The 19,100-nt window shown below is 46.4% G+C and overlaps 1 protein-coding gene across 1 annotated transcript in view; it reads left to right on the top strand.

Moving 5' to 3' along the window:
- The window catches only part of EEF1AKMT4 (EEF1A lysine methyltransferase 4), a 54,520-nt gene that overhangs the window by 9,954 nt on the left and 25,466 nt on the right, over window positions 1-19,100 (top strand). Inside the window, exon 2 of the mRNA XM_060766765.2 lies at window positions 11,079-11,362. Coding sequence (XP_060622748.2) covers window positions 11,079-11,362 — 284 coding nt within the window. The remainder of the gene's footprint in view (window positions 1-11,078; window positions 11,363-19,100) is intronic.

Raw genomic sequence — 19,100 nt, 5'->3', positions numbered from 1 at the left:
CGCTCCTCATCCCCACCAACCTCACTTGTGATAGCGGTGGGGTCGAGAGCAGGGCCTCCCCAGATGATCTCAAACTCCGGGGTGGGATGCGTTCGGACAGATATGCTGGACCGGAACCGTATAGGGTTTTGTAGGTCAAAACCAGCACCTTGAATTGTCCTCGGAACTGAACCGGCAGCCAGTGGAGCTGACACAGCAGGGGGGTGGTGTGCTCCCTGTATGACGCTCCAGTGAGTAATCTGGCTGCCGCTCGCTGGACTAGTTGAAGTTTCCGTACAGTCTTCAAGGGCAACCCCACGTAGAGTGCGTTGCAGTAGTCTATTTGGGCCTCAGGCAGAAGCAAACCGCTGCAGCCTCCCCTGGTTTGCATGTTCTTCCTCGTGGATGCCTTTTTGCCGTCTCCACTATGCTTGTGTGGATTGTGTCCTAGTTTTCCACTGCAAAATGTGGGAGGGAATGAATGTTAACTGGCCGGAGTGTGGAGATGGAGGTTGCATTTTCATAATCAGGCTCTTTTCCCCATTCCCAGAAAGCCTACAGGCTGCTTCAGGTACGGCTTAACACAGTCACGTTGTGCATGAAGCGAGTCCCATCGGAGCATCTTTGGACTGCTTCCGCCGCCTTACATTTTAAGATTCAACATGACTTTTAGCATCATGCGCAGCCCCTGCCACCTCCTTTCTGAGCCATCTTCTGTGCAGGAAAAGGGCAAATGATCTCCAAGAAAAAGTTTGTATTTCTCTCCAGGTTGGCCTAGTAAAGATAAGGCCACACTATGGATTTTGGAATTTCTCTCGCTAAGCGATATTGGCGTGCTTGCCTTCACTTGCATCGCGTGTGCATGCATGCGCGTGTATGTATGTGTCTTTCTTCAGAGCCTTGTGCTTTGCACGTCCCTCCAGCCTGGACATAACCAGCAAATTAAAAGAATCCTGGCTTACCCATCGGGAAAGGAAAGTACATCTGGGAAGGAGAGGGCCTCCTTTAATCCTACCTGATGGTTTATCTTTCTCATCTGATTGCTGCCGCTGTAGCTTTTAACGTGGTAGTTCCCTAATCTGATACGGGGAGGGAGGCCAGCCTTTCCAAGCAGGTTGGGATTAACTGGCTCTAATCGCTTGATCCTGTTAGAGGGCCCGTCTGCCTGATGTGTGATTAACAGTAGACCAATATTTGCTATACTGGGAAATATGATGTTATCATGGGGAAGGCATATATATATTTCTATTTATGTCTTCTCTGCTTCCAAATCAAGGGCAGTGGCAGCTGGGATGGTTTTTCATCTGGGTTTAGGAATGATACTGTGTCTGCCTCTCCTTCCTTCTATCAAAGTCCAGGGCAGTGGCAGTTGGGATGGATGAAGGGCACTTGATCTGCTTTTGGGCATAGTCATGATGGAGTTGTGCCTCTGTAGCCAAGGCAGTGGCAGTTGGGATAGATGGAGGATGTTTGATGTGTAGTCAAGGCAGTGGCAGTTGGCATAGCTGGAAGACATTTGATCTGCTTTTGGGCATAGGCATGATGGAATTGCGCCTTCCTCTGTAGCCAAGGCAGTGGCAGTTGGGAAAGATGGAGGATGTTTTGTCTGCTTTTAGGCATGATGGAGTTGTGCGTTCCTCTGTAGCCAAGGCAGTGGCAGTTGGGAAAGATGGAGGATGTTTTGTCTGCTTTTAGGCATGATGGAGTTGTGCCTTCCTCTGTAGCCAAGGCAGTGGCAGTTGGGATAGCTGGAAGACGTTTGATCTGCTTTTGGGCATAGGCATGATGGAGTAGTGTCTTACTCTGTAGTCAAGGCAGTGGCAGTTGGGATGGATGATGTTTGATCTGCTTTTGGGCATAGGCATGATGGAGTTGTGCCTCCCTCTGTAGCCAAGGCAGTGGCAGTTGGGATAGATGGAAAACATTTGATCTGCTTTTGGGCATAGGCATGATGAAGTTGTTGCTTCCTCTGTAGCCAAGGCAGTGGCAGTTGGGATGGATGGAGGACATTTGATCTGCTTTTGTGCATAGGCATGATGGAGTTGTGCTGTCCTCTGTAGCCAAGGCAGTGGCAGTTGAGATAGATAGAAGACATTTGATCTGCTTTTGGGCACAGGCATGATGGAGTTGTGCCTCCCTCTGTAGCCAAGGCAGTGGCAGTTGGGATAGATGGAGGATGTTTGGTCTGCTTTTGGGCACACGCATGATGGAGTTGTGCCTCCCTCTGTAGCCAAGGCAGTGGCAGTTGGGATAGATGGAGGATGATTGATCTGCTTTTGGGCATAGGCATGATGGAGTTGTGCCATCCCCTGTAGCCAAGGCAGTGGCAGTTGGGAAAGATGGAGGATGTTTGGTCTGCTTTTAGGCATGATGGAGTTGTGCCTTCCTCTGTAGCCAAGGCATTGGCAGTTGGGATAGATGGAGGATGTTTGATCTGCTTTTGGGCATAGGCATGATGGAGTTGTGCCATCCCCTGTAGCCAAGACAGTGGCAGTTGGGATAGATGGAGGATGTTTGGTCTGCTTTTGGGCACAGGCATGATGGAGTTGTGCCTTCCTCTGAAGCCAAGGCAGTGGCAGTTGGGATAGATGGAGGATGTTTGATCTGCTTTTGGGCATAGGCATGATGGAATTGTGCCTTCCTCTGTAGCCAAGGCAGTTGGGAAAGATGGAGGATGTTTTGTCTGCTTTTAGGCATGATGGAGTTGTGCCTTCCTCTGTAGCCAAGTCAGTGGCAGTTGGGATAGATAGAGGATGATTGATCTGCTTTTGGGCATAGGCATGATGGAATTGCGCCTTCCTCTGTAGCCAAGGCAGTGGCAGTTGGGATAGATGGAGGATGTTTGGTCTGCTTTTGGGCACAGGCATGATGGAGTTGTGCCTTCCTCTGAAGCCAAAGCAGTGGCAGTTGGGATAGATGGAGCATGTTTGATCTGTTTTTGGGCATAGGCATGATGGAGTTGTGCCATCCCCTGTAGCCAAGGCAGTGGCAGTTGGGATAGATGGAGGATGTTTGGTCTGCTTTTGGGCACAGGCATGATGGAGTTGTGCCTTCCTCTGAAGCCAAGGCAGTGGCAGTTGGGATAGATGGAGCATGTTTGATCTGCTTTTGGGCATAGGCATGATGGAGTTGTGCCATCCCCTGTAGCCAAGACAGTGGCAGTTGGGATAGATGGAAGATGTTTGATCTGCTTTTGAGCATAGGCATGATGGAGTTGTTGCTTCCTCTGTAGCCAAGAGAGTGGCAGTTGAGATAGATGGAGGGCATTTGATCTGCTTTTGGGCATAGGCATGATGGAGTTGTGTCATTCCCTGTAGCCAAGGCATTGGCAGTTGGGATAGATGGAGGATGATTGATCTGCTTTTGGGCATAGGCATGATGGAGTTGTTGTTTCCTCTGTAGCCAAGGGAGTGGCAGTTGGGATAGATGGAGGGCATTTGATCTGTAGCCAAGGCAGTGGCAGTTGGGATAGATGGAGGACGTTTGGTCTGCTTTTGGGCATAGGCATGATGGAGTTGTGCCTTCCTCTGTAGCCAAGGCAGTGGCAGTTGGGATAGACGGGGGATGTTTGATCTGCTTTTGGGCATAGGCATGATGAAGTTGTGCCTCCCTCTGTAGCCAAGGCATTGGCAGTTGGGATAGATGGAGGACGTTTGATCTCTAGCCAAGGCAGTGGCAGTTGGGATAGATGGAGGATTTTTGATCTGTAGCCAAGGCAGTGGCAGTTGGGATAGATGGAGGACGTTTGCTCTGCTTTTGGGCATAGGCATGATGGAGTTGTGCCTTCCTCTGTAACCAAGGCATTGACAGTTGGGAAAGATGGAGGATGTTTCATCTGCTTCTGGGCATAGGCATGATGGAGTTGTGCCAACCCCTGTAGCCAGGGCAGTGGCAGTTGGGATAGATGGAGGATTTTTGATCTGTAGCCAAGGCAGTGGCAGTTGGGATAGATGGAGGACATTTGGTCTGATTTTGGGCATAGGCATAACAGAGTTGTGCCATCCCCTGGAGCCAAGGCAGTGGCAGTTGGGATAGTTGGAGCATGTTTGATCTGCTTTTGGGCATATGCATGATGGAGTTGTGCCTCCCTCTGTAGCCAAGGCTACAGGACAATCCCCTCCCTTCTCTCCTAATGAAGCCCTGCTCTTCATGCAAGATCTCCAGCTAGAGTATCCCCAGTAGGAAGCTGTCAAGCCTCTTTTTGAAGCGATCCAGAGAAAGAGAGCCCATCACCTCCGTAAGCAATTGGTTCCATTGTTAAATGGTCCTTACTATAAATACATTCTTTATAATGCTCAACTGAAATCGATCCTCCTATCCTGTGGCTGCAGCACATGCTCATTTCTCTTTAGCTGTTATTTGAGGTGGGGCCATAGATCGGTTGTCCTGCTGTTTTGTATTTCTGCAAACCGCGGGGTTCCTCTCAGCATCTCCGTACAGTTGGCACTCCATATCCATGGATTCAGCCATCCACGACTCAAAAATCCTATTTTTAAAAAATCCAAAAGCAAATTGTTGTGTGTAAGGAACAGCATTTGAGTATGCTACTGTATATAATGAGACTTGAGCATCCACAGCAGTGGTCCTCAACGTTCCTAATGCCACGTCCCCTTAATACAGTTCCTCATGTTGTGGTGACCCCCAGCCATTAAATTATTTGCATTGCTACGTCATAATTGTCATTTTGCTACTGTTATGAATCATTATGTAAATATCTGATATGCAGGATATATTCTTAATCACGGGACCAAATTTGGCATAAATACCCAATGTGATCTAATTTGAATACTGGTGGGGTTGGGATGGGAGGATTGATTTTGTCATTTGGGAGTTGTAGTTGCTGGGATTTATAGTTCACCTACATTCAAAGAGCATTCTGAATTCTACCAACGATGGAATTGGACCAAACTTGGCACACAGAACTCCCCTGACTAATGGAAAATACTGGGTTTGGAGGGCGACTAAAATGATCAAGGGTCTGGAGAACAAGCCCTATGAGGAGCGGCTTAAGGAGCTGGGCATGTTTAGCCTGAAGAAGAGAAGGATGAGAGGAGATATGATAGCCATGTATAAATATGTGAGAGGAAGCCACAGGGAGGAGAGAGCAAGCTTGTTTACTGCTTCCTTGGAGACTAGGACGTGGAACAATGGCTTCAAACTACAAGAAAGATTCCACCTGAATATGAGGAAGAACTTCCTGACTGTGAGAGCCGTTCAGCAGTGGAACTCTCTGCCCCAGAGTGTGGTGGAGGCTCCTTCTTTGGAAGCTTTTAAGCAGAGGCTGGATGGCCATCTGTCAGGGGTGATTTGAATGCAATATTCCTGCTTCTTGGCAGAATGGGGTTGGATTGGATGGCCCATGAGGTCTCTTCCAACTCTTTGATTCTATGGTGGACATTGACCTTGAGTTTGGGAATTGTAGTTTGCCTACACCCAGAGAGCACTGGATTCAAACAATGATGGATCTGGATCAAACTTGGCACGAATATTCAATATGCCCAAATGTGAACACTGATGGAAGTTCGAGGAACATAGACCTTGACATTTGGGAGTTGTAGTTGCTGGGATTTATAGTTCACCTACAACCAAAGAGCATTCAGAAGCCCACCAACGATAGAATTAGGCCAAACTTCGCACACAGAACTCCCATGACCAACAGAAAATACTGTCTGTGATGGTCTTTGGTGACCTCTCTGACACCCCCTCGCGACCCCTCCAGGTGAGGACCACTGATCCACAGATTTTGGTATCCACAGGGGGTCGGTCCTGAAACCAAACTCCAACAGGTACCAAAGACCTGCTGCCCCTCTTTGCTTCATTGTGGCCATTGTTTGTCTACTCACTACCTGAGTTTGTTGATAGGAGGGATGATGATCAAATAAGACATCTGTGATAGTTTGCAGAGCAACACAATGTAAAGCAAAAGGGCACTTCCTAGTTCGTGAACACCTTGCTACTGTAAATTACAACATGGAAGAGGCTGCGAAAGGTTAGAAGGGAATGCCAGGGCCCAGCTAACAAGAGACTGGATGTAATCAAATGTGTTTGCACAACCTTGGGGTTGGCTCCAGTTATAGATAAGAATTTCAGAATTAAGCCAAAGCCTTCATTGTCCAAGAGGAAGCCTTGTTCCTGTTTCTAATCAACTCTCAGTTGTGTGACATGGACACATAGGAATACAATAGCACCTTAGCTGTAAAGCTGAATGCTCTCAAAGCATGCAACCTTGAGCTTTTCGTTGTTTCTGTTGTTTATCCCTATGTGTTTCTTGGACACACAGCACGTCACATTTCTTATCTCGGCACAGTCCATAGAGCAGCTTTGCAGTATGAAGTAGCAACGAAAATAATGTTATGATTGGGGGTCACCACAACATTTTTTATTTGTCTTGTCAGGGCAACCAGTCAATTATATTACATTTCTAACAGAACAAAGCAAATGGACAGACAAAATACAAAATTTGTGAGTTTGGTAGTTGATTAAATGTCCTTTGACCAGTATCTGGCCACTTGGAGTGCCTCTGGTGTTGCCGCAAGAAGGTCCTCCATTGTGCATGTGGCAGGGCTCAGGGTGCATTGCAGCAGGTGGTCAGTGGTTTGCTCTTCTCCACACTCACATGTCGAGGATTCCACCCTGTAGCCCCATTTCTGAAGGTTGGCTCTGCATCTCGTGGTGCCAGAGCACAGTCTGTTCAGCGCCTTCCAAGTCGCCCAGTCCTCTGTGTGCCCAGGGGGGAGTCTCTCATTTGGTATCAGCTATTGGTTGAGGTTCTGGGTTTGAGCCTGCCACTTTTGCTTGCTGAGGTGTTCCAGCGAGTGTCTCTGTAGATCTTAGAAAACTATTTCTAGATTTAAGTTGTTGACGTGCTAGCTGATATCCAAACAGGGGATGAGCTGGGGATGTTAACATGAAGAACTGTATTGAGGGGTTGTGACATTAGGAAGGTTGAGAAACATTGCTTTAGAGGCCACTTGGAGATAGGCAAGTTGAAAATGGCTTGGAAGCATGCAACAACAAAAATAACTATTTTCCGTAGCCATACTTATTAATTCTGTTCCATAGCCAATTGACCCATCATCCTCTCTCACTTCCTGGCTTGTAGGAATTCCAATAAACAGTATTAATAGTAACCCTTTCCTTTTCTGACCCCATCTGTAAGCTGTTTCCTGCATCCATAGGGACTAGAAACTTATAAAGTGGTGAAAAATAGAACCATAGAATCAAAGAGTTGGAAGAGACCTCATGGGCCATCCAGTCCAACCCCCTGCTAAGAAGCAGGAATATTGCATTCAGATCACCCCTGAAAGATGGCCATCCAGCGTCTGTTTAAAAACTTCCAAAAAAGGAGCCTCCACCACACTCCAGGGCTGAACGGCTCTCACAGTCAGGAAGTTCTTCATGTTCAGGTGGAATCTCCTTTCTTGTAGTTTGAAGCCATTGTTTCGCGTCCTAGAATCTTGGAGTTTGAATTTTGTATGTATATCTGGCTGGGGCAAAACGTATCTACTTTGCAGACTGCAGCATGCATTGTGCATTAGGATCAATGAGTAGGAAAAAGAGGAGGCGAGGAGGGAAGAACTGGGCCAGAATCCCAGGGACTGGAGGCAATGCAGGGGAAAAGCCAGGATGGTTTTGATGGCCTGCCCTTGGGTGTTAGGATCCCAGTGAGTCCCCCCACATATGTGTAAGAACCCGGTGTACCAATCTCCACCCTGGTGAGAAAGTAATTAAAGTGCCTTCTGCAACCCACTCATTATGTGCTGCTGCATCTCTAATTAAGCTAATTGTAATCCAAGGCACCCACTCAGCTCTGCTTCCCCACACCTCCCAGCCAATTGTGATTGCCAGTTTTAGTAAGCTACTGAAGAGCGACTGGTTTAGAGGGCAGGCCCATTGGTTCATTTTAGGAGTTTTGGAAAGATAACTGGTTGCTGGGCTCTACTTTACTTACTTACTTAGGCGATCCCTCGTTGGCCGAGTAGAATAGTCTTCTAGGAGCAGTATTCTGGTGAGTCCGTAGGTGGCTGTGGAGCCCTATTCTTGATCTGCATCTTCTCCCCCGGTGAGGGCATTGGTTTCCAGGTGAAAGGCGGTCTCGGTCAGGGTTGGCTTGACGTGCCTTCCTCTTGGCACGTTTCTTTCTTTCGCCCTCCATTCATGCCTCTTCAAATTCTGCAGCACTGCTGATCACAGGTGACCTCCAGCTGGAGCGCTCAAGGTCCAGGGCTTCCTATTTCTCAGTGTCTATGCCAGAGTTTTGAGCCCATCTTTCAATCTCTTTTCCTGCCCACCAACATTCAGTTTTCCGTTCTTGAGTTCGGAGTAGAGCAACTGCTTTGGGAGACGGTGGTCGGGCATCTGGTCAACATGGCCAGTCCAGCGGAGTTGATGGCGGAGGACCATTGTTTAATGCTGGTGGTCTTTGCTTCTTCCAGCACGCTGACGTTTGTCCGCCTGTCTTCCCAAGAGATTCGCAGGATTTTCCGGAGGCAGCGCTGATGGAATCGTTCCAGGAGTTGCATGTGACATCTGTAGACAGTCCACGTTTCGTAGGGATATATCAGGGTTAGGAGGACAATAGCTTTATAAACAAGCACCTTGATCTCCCTACGGATGTCCCGGTCCTCGAACACTCTCTGCTTCATTCGGAAAAACGCTGCACTCGCAGAGCTCAGGTGGTGTTGTATCTCTTTTCCTGTCCACCAACATTCCGTTTTCCGTTTTTGAGTTCAGAGTAGAGCAATTGCTTTGGGAGATGGTGGTTGGGCATCCGGACAACGTGGCCGGTCCAGCGGAGTTGATGGCGGAGGACATCGCTTCAATGCTGGTGGTCTTTGCTTCTTCCAGCTCGCTGACGTTTGTCCGCCTGTCTTCCCAAGAGATTTGCAGGATTTTCTGGAGGCAGCGCTGATGGAATCGTTCCAGGAGTTGCATGTTACGTCTGTAGACAGTCCACATTTCGCAGGCATATAGCAGGGTTGCTGGGCTCACTTCTTATACAGAACACCATAGCTGAGGTTTATCCCAAAGTTAGATATTTTCTGATCTCTTAATGTCAGGTGGTCATGGTGAAGAAAAGTGCACTTTGCACATGCTCAAAGGTAGAGTTACACACTGGATAGATGCAGAGAATGCCGTGGAAGTAGCGGGAAGGCCTTCCTTTGTCAAGGTCCCCCATGACCTCTTGGCAAGGAAATAGTCCAAAGAGGGCTAGGCGAAACTACGGTTAGGTGGATCTGTAATTGGTTAAGTGAACGAACCCAAAGTGTGATTCTCCCCAATGCTGCTGCTTCTTCACCCTGGAAAGAAGTGACGAGTGGAGTGCCATCAGCAGGGTTCCATCCTGGGCCCGTTCCTGTTAAGGATCTTTATTAATGACTTAGATGACAGGTTAGAAGGCATGATCATCAAGTTTTCAGACAACACCAAATTGGGAGGGATAGCCAATACTCCATAAGACAGGAGCAGAATTCAAAACGATCTTCACAGATTAGAGGGATGATTGGCCCGAACTAAGAAAATGAAGTTCAACAGGGGGAAATGCAAGATACCCCACTTAGGCCAAAAAAAAGGGCAAAGATACAGAATGTGGGATGGCTCGACAGCAGCATGTGTGAAAAATATTTTGGAGTTCTCATGGGAAATAAGTTAAAAATGAGTCAGCAATGTCATGCAGCAGCTGAAAAAGCCAGTAGGATTTTGACCTGCATAAATAGGAGTCTAATGTCTAGTGTTTCTCAATCTAGGGGTCGGGACCCCTGGGGGGTCGTGAGGGGGTGTCAGAGGGGTCGCCAAAGACCATCAGAAAACACAGTTATTTTCTGTTGATCATGTGTGGGAAGTTTGGCCCAATTCTGTTGTTCGTGGAGTTTAGAATGCTCTTTGATTGTAGGTTAACTATAAATCCCAGCAACTACAACTCCCAAATGACAATATCACACCCCTCCCCAACCCCACCACTATTCAAATTTGGGCCTATTGGGTATTTGCGACAAATATGGTCCAGTGAATAAAAATACATCCTGCATATCAGATATTTACATTACAATTCATAACAGTAGCAAAATTGCAGTTATGAAGTAGCAACAAAAATAATTTCATGGTTGGGGGTCACCAGAACATGAGGTGCTGAATTAAGGGGTCACAGCATTAGGAAGGTTGAGAACTACTGGCCTAGATTGAGGGAAGTCATGCTACCCCTCTATTCTGCCTTGGTCAGACCACACCTGGAATCACACTGTGTCCAATTCCGGACACTGCAATTGAAGGGAGATGTTGACAAGCTGGAATGTGTCCAGAGGAGAGCGACTCAAATGATCAAGGGTCTGGAGAACAAGCCCTATGAGGAGCAGCTTAAAGAGCTGGGCATGTTTAGCCTGCAGAAGAGCAGGCTGACAGGAGACATGTCAGGACCATGTACAAATGTGTGAGGGGAAGTCATAGGAAAGGCGGAACATGCTTGTTTTCTGCTGCTCTGGAGACTAGGATGCAGAACAATGGCTTCAAACTACAAGAAAGGAGATTCCACCTGAACATGAGGAAGAACTTCCTAACTGTGAGAGCTGTTCAGCAGTGGAACTCTCTGCCACAAAGTGTGGTGGGGGTTCCTTCTTTGGAGGCTTTAAAACAGGCTGGATGGCCATCTGTCAAGCGTGCTTTGAATGCAGTTTTTCCTGCTTCTTGGCAGAATGGGGTTGGACTGGATGGCCCACAAGGTCTCTTCCAATTCTATGATTGAGTGTTTAAATTGCCAGCTCTTGGGATCAAGGAGATGTAAACCAATAATGTTCATAGATTGTGTACATTAATGGTGAACCAATCATGGATCTACCTGGCTAAAAAGTCATCAACCATATCCTTGCTTTAGTGGATGAAGTACTTTTTGGGAGCTGTATCCATAAGCTTCTGTCTAGTGTGACAATAGATGTTTTTAGGCTAAGACATCACTGTTGAACCCAGGTTATCTCTAGTTTGTCATGTAGGTATGGAAAAGATGTGAAAGTCTAGGTGTTCTTTGTCTCCAGGGAACAGCCCAGATAATGTCGCTCTGTGTGAAAACACCTGAAAATAACTAACTCAAGGCCACGTCTCTCTTCCAGGCTGTGGGAACAGTGCTCTGAGTTATGACCTCTTTCAGCTTGGATATACAAACATCACCAGCATAGACTACTCCGTAGCATGCATCACAAGCATGAAGAACCGTTATGCCCACTGCCCAGGCTTGCACTGGGCAGTGATGGATGCCCGGACGTTGACCTTCACAGATGAGAGCTTTGATGTAGTCTTGGAGAAAGGCACTCTGGACTCCTTGATGGTGGAAGAAAGGGATCCATGGAACGTCTCCGATGAAGCCACGCAGGTCTTGGACAAGGTGTTGATGGAGGTGAGCAGCAAGATGTCCTGGTGATTCAGGCATGTCTGGTCCTCTTGACTTGGATGGAAGGGTTGTTTTTACTCTTTGGTTGTGTAGCTTCTTGACCAGGCATGGGCAAACATCAGTCCTCTAGCTGTTAGGAATTGTGGGAGTTGAAGTCCAAAACACTGGTAGGCTGAAGTTTACCGATGCCTGGTTATGTCCAAAATAACGGTAGACTGTGGAAGTTGAAGTCCAAAACACCGGTAGGCTGAAGTTTGCCATGCCTGGTCAGACAACAGTAGTTGAAGTCCAAAACACCGGTAGTAGTTGAAGTCCAAAACACTAGTAGGCTGAAGTTAGCCCATGCCTGGTCAAACACTGGTAGGCTGAAGTTCAAAACATCGGTAGGAGATGAAGTCCAAAACACTGGTAGGATGAAGTTTACCCATGCCTGGTCATGTCTAAAAGACTGGTAGGCTGTGGGAGTTGGAAGTCCAAAACACTGGTAGGCTGGAGTTTGCCATGCCTGGTCAAACATCGGTAGGCTGAAGTCCAAAACACTGGTCGGAGTTGAAGTTCAAAGCACTGGTAGGCTATTAGGAATTGTGGGAGTTGGTCCAAAACACCAGTAGGCTGTGGGAGTTGAAGTCCAAATCACTGGTAGGCTGAAGTTTGCCCATGCCTGGTCAAACACTGGTAGGCTGAAGTCCAAAACATCGGTAGGAGACGAAGTCCAAAACACTGGTCGGCTGAAGTTTACCCATACCTGGTCAAACACTGGTAGGCTGAAGTCCAAAACACCGGTAGGAGTTAAAGTTCAAAACACTGGTAGGCTGAAATTTCCCCGTGCCTGGTCAAGTCCAAAACACTGGTAGGCTGTGGGAGTTAAGTCCAAAACACCGGTAGGCTGAAGTTTGCTATGCCTAGTCAAACACCGGTAGTTGAAGTCCAATACACCAGTAGGCTGAAGTTTCCCCATGCCTGGTCAAGTTCAAAACAGCGGTAGGCTGAAGTTTGCCATGCCTGATCAAACACCGGTAGGCTGAAGTCCAAAACACCGATAGGGGTTGAAGTTCAAAGCACTGGTAGGCTGTTAGGAATTGTGGGAGTTGGTCCAAAACACCGCTAGGCTGAAGTTTACCCATGCCTGGCCAAGTCCAATACACCAGTAGGCTGTGGGAGTTGAAGTCCAAAGCACTGGTAGGCTGAAGTTTGCCCATGCCTGGCCAAGTCCAAAACACCCGTAGGCTGTGGGAGTTGAAGTCCAAAGCACTGGTAGGCTGAAGTTTGCCCATGCCTGGCCAAGTCCAAAACACCCGTAGGCTGTGGGAGTTGAAGCCCAAAGCACTGGCAGGCTGAAGTTTACCCATGCCTGGTCAAACACTGGTAGGCCGAAGTCCAAAACACCAGTGGGAGTTGAAGTCCAAAATACCGGTAGCCTGTTAGGAATTGTGGGACTTGAAGATGCCAACAACAACAATAAAAACACAGTTAAACATGAATTAAAAACATTATCATAAGTTAAAAAACCATTTTAAAGAAACAAATCCGAGTCCAAGTCCAGAGTCATAATCCAAAATGGACCCATTGTCAATCACATGATTCATTTATAATTGTTGTACGGATTTTTCTTCGTCCTACTCTGTATTCTTTCTCTCTTTTTTTGATGTTCTGTCATGTTAACCTATGTACACTTTTCATGTGTGCATATAAATCTTGCTCTTGTCATCACATGGCTCTGTTCCAAACCCACCCACCTCCAAACTTGCATAGACCCTCAAGGCCAGGAAAAATGAAAATATCAAGTTCAGAGCAAGCAAAGAAACAAACTGAGGAGCGAGTCCATTGAAAGCAGCTATTTTATTTTCTTCCATCAACTAACCTAAATGCAAAATCTCAGGTGTTTTCATATAGTATACTTAGAGACCTATATGGCTCAGGTCTGGGCTATTTCCCTATTAATTTCCATATCTAGGCCTTGGCCATTTTCTCTCTCACAATGTCTTCTTTGGACTGCTGACTATGCTGGCAGTCAGCAGTCCAAATCAGGGGAGCAGGGGTTGAGCTCCCTATGTCAGCTCCAGCTCTCCGTGCAGGGACATGAGAGAAGCCTCCCACAAGGATGGTAAACATCAAACATCCGGGTCTCCCCTGGGCAACATCCTTGCAGACGGCCAATTCTCTCATACCAGAAGAGACTTGCAGTTTCTCAAGTTGCTCCTGAAACAGGGGGAAAAAAAGTGGAAACAAAGGAGAGGAACGTCTAGGTGATTCTTGCACTCCTTCCACTACCAAATGGGAAGTCTTACTTGCTTTTTTTATGGATTCATTTCTTATATATTATTTATAGCGTCTAGTATTGTCCTTTATATTGCCTTTTATTGGATTTTAGATGGTTTTCTCCCTACAGAGGAATGAATGGTTTTTTAATATAACTTCCATATTTACATTTCCACGGATGTTTTCACATCAGCATCTGTGCTATTATAGTATGAGCCCTGCATCTGCAGAACTGGCCGCAGCGCTCTCTGGACCATCCTCCAAAAAATCGGGTGCCCAAACAAATTTGTGAACATTCTGCGGCTCCTCCATGATGACATGATGGCAACAGTTTTGGACAGCAATGGCTCCCAAAGTGACCCATTTAAGGTGGAATCGGGTGTCAAACAGGGATGTGTTATTGCCCCAACTCTATTCTCCATCTTCATCGCTATGATACTTCACCTTGTTGACGGGAAGCTTCCCACCGGAGTGGAAATCATCTATCGGACAGATGGCAAGCTGTTTAACCTCAGCAGACTGAAAGCCAAAACCAAGGTTACAACAACATCTGTTATAGAACTCCAGTATGCTGATGACAATGTCATCTGTGCGCATTCAGAAGAAGATCTACAAGCCATTCTAAACACCTTCGAGGCTCGGCCTGTCACTGAACATCGAGAAAACCAAAGTGCTGTTCCAGCAGTCACCAGCCAATCCCTCCCCAATGCTAGAGATACAGCTTAATGATGTAACATTAGAAAATGTTGATCATTTCCGCTACCTTGGCAGCCACCTCTCCACCAAAGTCAACATCGACACCGAAATACAACACCACCTGAGCTCTGCGAGTGCAGCATTTTTCCGAATGAAGCAGAGAGTGTTTGAGGACTGGGACATCCATAGGGATACCAAGGTGCTTGTCTACAAAGCTATTGTCCTCCCAACCCTGCTATACGCCTGCGAAATGTGGACTGTCTACAGACGTCACATGCAACTCCTGGAACGATTCCATCAGCGCTGCCTCCGGAAAACCCTGCAAATCTCCTGGAAAGACAAGCCGACAAACGTCAGCATGCTGGAAGAAGCAAAGACCACCAGCATTGAAGCGATGGTCCTCTGCCATCAACTCCGTTGGGCCAGCCACGTTGTCCGGATGCCTGACCACTGCCTCCCAAAGCAGTTGCTCTACTCTGAACTTAAGAACGGAAAACGGAATGTTGGTGGACAGGAAAAGAGATTTAAAGATGGGCTCAAAGCCAATCTCAAAATCTCTGGCATAGACACTGAGAACTGGGAAGCCCTGGCCCTTGAGCGCTCCAGCTGGAGGTCAGCTGTGACCAACAGTGCTACAGAATTCGAGGAGTCACAAGAAATTGTTGAGTCGCCTGCGGGCTGATAAGGACGGGATATAAATAATGTAAATAAATAAATAAATGTGCCCTGTGTTATCTGCAGTTCAAAACTTACCTGCAACAGGATTGATAAGCAATGTACCTATATGCAGAATACATGAAGTTTTGTCTCTTGAGAGCATGAAGCCAAATATATATTATGGGAGAGTAGATGTTTTTAGGCAACTGAAATAACACTTCTGAAGATCTGCTATATCTTTTGTGCATTGGCATAATGTTTGTTCCTAACAGTTCAAAGAGATAACCAGATATATCAGTCTAACAACTGAGAAACCTAATTTGCCTTGCATAAATACGAGTGGATATTTACCACTAAAGAGAAGATTGACTCATATAAGTTTTTAGTTCTTCTCAGGAAGGTCACACTTCTCAAAAGGTCACACTTCTTGGAGGTTCTGGTTTTCCAAAGGTTATGATTTCTAAGGTCATCCTTTTCCCAAAAGGTCATGCCTTTCCAAAAGTTTGGAAACTTATTTCAAGGCACATAATAATAAGAACAATATCAAATGTATTGTCGAAGGCTTTCATGGCTGGAATCACTAGGTTCTTGTAGGTTTTTTCGGGCTATAAGGCCATGTTCTAGAGGCATTTCTCCTGACGTTTCGCCTGCATCTATGGCAAGCATCCTCAGAGGTAGTGAGGTCTGTTGGAAATATGAAAATGGGTGTATATATCTGTGGAATGGCTGGGGTGGGGCAAAGAGCTCTTCTCTGCTGAAGCTAGGTGTGAATGTTTCAGCTGACCACCTTCATTAGCATTTGAAGGCTTGGCTGAGCCTGGGAAAATGTTCTGTTGAGAGGTGTTAAGATGTGCCTGGTTGTTTCCTCTCTGCTGTTTTGCTGTAGTAATTTTAGAGTTTTTTAATACTGGTAGCCAGATTTTGTTCATTTTCATGGTCTCTTCCTTCCAATATCAAATGGCCTGAGAAGCATTGCAACCAATCTCTCCAGCCATGACACCGGGACTGTGGCGCAGCTGGCTGGTAGTCAGCTGCATTAAGATGACTACTGACTGAAAGGTTATGAGTTCGAAGCAAGCCCGGGTCGGAGTGAGCTTCCGACCAATTTGTGTAGCTTGCTGTCGACCTTTGCAGCCCCAAAAGACAGTTGCATCTGTCAACTAGGAAATTTAGGTACAGCTTGTGTGGGGAGGCTAATTTATCTAATTTATGAAGCCATAAAAATCTCCAGCAAACATGCAAATAATGAGGAAGTACTTCATCAGTGTCACAAATGGATGGTGAAGTGACAGCTCCCCTGGTAGCCAGAATACCCTCATGAAAAGCTGGAATGTTAAATAGCCTCCAAGTCAGTGTTTCTCAACCTTCCTAAAGCTGCGACCCCTTAATGCAGTTCCTCATGTTGTGGTGACCCCCAACCACAACATTATTTTATAACTGTCATTTTGCTAATGTTATGAATCATAATGTAAATATCTGATATGCAGGATGCATTTTTATCCATGGGGCAGAAATACCCAAAACGTCCAAATTTGAATACTGGTGGGGTTGCAGGGGGTTGGTTTTGTCATTTGGGAGCTGTAGTTGCTGGGATTTATAGTTCACCTACAATCAAAGAGCATTCTGAACTCCACCAATGATGCAATTGAACCAGACTTGGCACACAGAACTCTCATGACCAACAGAAAATACTAGAAGGGTTTGGTGGGCATTGACCTTGAGTTTGGGAGCTGTAGTTCACTTACATCCAGAGAACACTGTGAACTCTAACAATGATGAACCTGGACCAAACTTGGCACGAATACTCAATATGCCCAAGTGTGAATACTAGTGGAGTTTGCGGAAAATAGACCTTGACATTTGGGAGTTGTGGTTGCTGGGATGTATAGTTCACCTACAATCAAAGAGCATTCTGAAGTCCATCAATAATACAGTTTGGCCAAATTTCCCACACAGAACCCCCATAACCAACAGAATATACTGTGTTTTCTGATGGTCTTTGGTGACCCCTCTCACACCCCCTCACGACCCACCCAGGGGTCCCGACCCCCAGATTAGTGTCTGTCTATATGTGTTGTGTGTCTATGGCATTGAATATTTGCCATGTATATGTACATTGTAATCCGCCCTGAGTCCTTTGCGGGGTGAGAAGGGCAGAATATAAATATTGTAAACAAACAAATAAATAATGACATTGGGAAATGCCTCCTTTTTGAACTGCAAATCGGTGGCGTCATACCGCAACATACAACTACGTGCAGCTTGGCTTCGACAAGAAAGTGCCATTGATTGCCCACCCCAATATTTGGAGTATTTAAAGCCTGCTTTTTGGAACAAGCTTTACATTGCACGCCGAGATATGCAATGTAGTTTAGTCCCCCCCCCCCCAAAAAAACCCCGAACATCCAGGGCTAGTTACTATGGTGATGCCCCATTGTCCCCAATGCTTGCTTGCAGATGGCACAGTGTATTTTAGACACAGAACTTCTTTTATGTCGGCTGGTTAGAGGTGGCAGCCTTCGGGAGGTGCTTTTGGGCATTTTCATCCAAAACGTCCCCTTGAAACTGCTCCTTGGGGGGAAGAGGTCTTGCATCGGATACTCTGGAGATGTGTTTTTTTCCTTCTAACCTCCCTCCATCTCCTCCTTCTTAACTTCCCCACTTTTTTCTCCCCAGTTCCATCTCATTAGCTTAGCGATTCTCTCTTCTCCGTTCTCTCTTCCTCTGACCAGCGATAGTTCTCCCAGTTTCTATGGAAACGCTCGTCCGTCCGTATTGACTGGTCCTGGCGTTGCAATGGGGACAGGCAATGCCTCCAGGCCCTTATTAATTGGTATGCCGCGTCCAAAGCAGAGGCAACTCTATTGGATTGCTCGGCGGCGTGTGGTTCGGAAGGAAAGACGGCAGGGAGCCGGGTCTCAAGAGCCATGGCTTCCCAAGGACGGCGTCGTCTTTTCTCGCTCTCCCCGTCCATAAAAGAGAATGGGACGGAGAGTCGTTTTGCAGAATATTTTTTGGGTTGTTGTAGGATTTTTCAGGCTATATGGCCATGTTCTAGAGCAGTGTTTCTCAACCTGGGGGTCGGGACCCCTCGGGGGTCGTGAGGGGGTGTCAGAGGGGTCACCAAAGACCATCAGAAAATAGTGTTTTCTGTGTGGGAAGTTTGGCCCAAATCTCTCATTGATGGGGTTCAGAATGTGCTTTGAATGTAGGTGAACTATAAATCCCATCAATTACAACTCTAAAGGTCAAGGTCTATTTTCCCCAAACTCCGTTAGTGTTCATATTTGAACATATTGAATATTCGTGCCAAGTTTGGTCCAGATCTACCATTGTTTGGTTCCTTTCCATCGTTGGTGGAGTTCAGAATGCTCTTTGATTGTAGGTGAACTACAACTCCAAAACTCAAGGTCAATGCCCACTAACCCTTCCAGTATTTTCTGTTGGTCATGGGAGTTCTGTGTACCGAGTTTGGTTCCTTTCCATCGTTGGTGGAGTTCAGAATGCTCTCTGGTTGTAGGTGAACTACAACTCCAAAACTCAAGGTCAATGCCCACTAACCCTTCCAGTATTTTCTGTTCGTCAAGGGAGTTCTGTATGTCAAGTTTGGTTCAATTCCATCATTGATGAAGTTCAGAATGCTCTTGGTGAACTATAAATCCCAACAAATACAACTCCCAAATGTCAAGATCTATTTCCCGCAAACTCCACCAGTGTTCACATTTGGGCATATTGCGTATTCATGCTAAGTTTGGTCGAGATCTATCATTGTTTGAGTCCACAGTGCTCTCTGGATGGAGGTGAACTACAACTCCAAAATTCAAGGTCAATGCCCACCAAAACCCTTCCTGTATTTTATGTTGGTCATGGGAGTTCTGTGTACCGAGTTTGGTTCCTTTCCATCGTTGGTGGAGTTCAGAATGCTCTTTGATTGTAGGTGAACTATAAATCCCAGCAACTATAACTCCCAAATTACAGAATCAATCTGCCCCCCAACACTACCAGTCTTCAAATTTGGACGTATCAGGTATTAGTGGCAAATTGGGTCTAGTGAATACATCCTGCATATCAGATATTTACATTATGATTCATAACAGTAGCAAATCTACAGCCGTGAGGTAGCAACAAGAAT

This window comes from Anolis sagrei, chromosome 3 (genome assembly GCF_037176765.1).
Source record: "Anolis sagrei isolate rAnoSag1 chromosome 3, rAnoSag1.mat, whole genome shotgun sequence".
Taxonomy (NCBI): Eukaryota; Metazoa; Chordata; class Lepidosauria; order Squamata; family Dactyloidae; genus Anolis; species Anolis sagrei.
The sequence above is the reverse complement of the archived record's forward strand: the minus strand, read 5'-3'. Positions and strand labels throughout refer to the sequence as shown.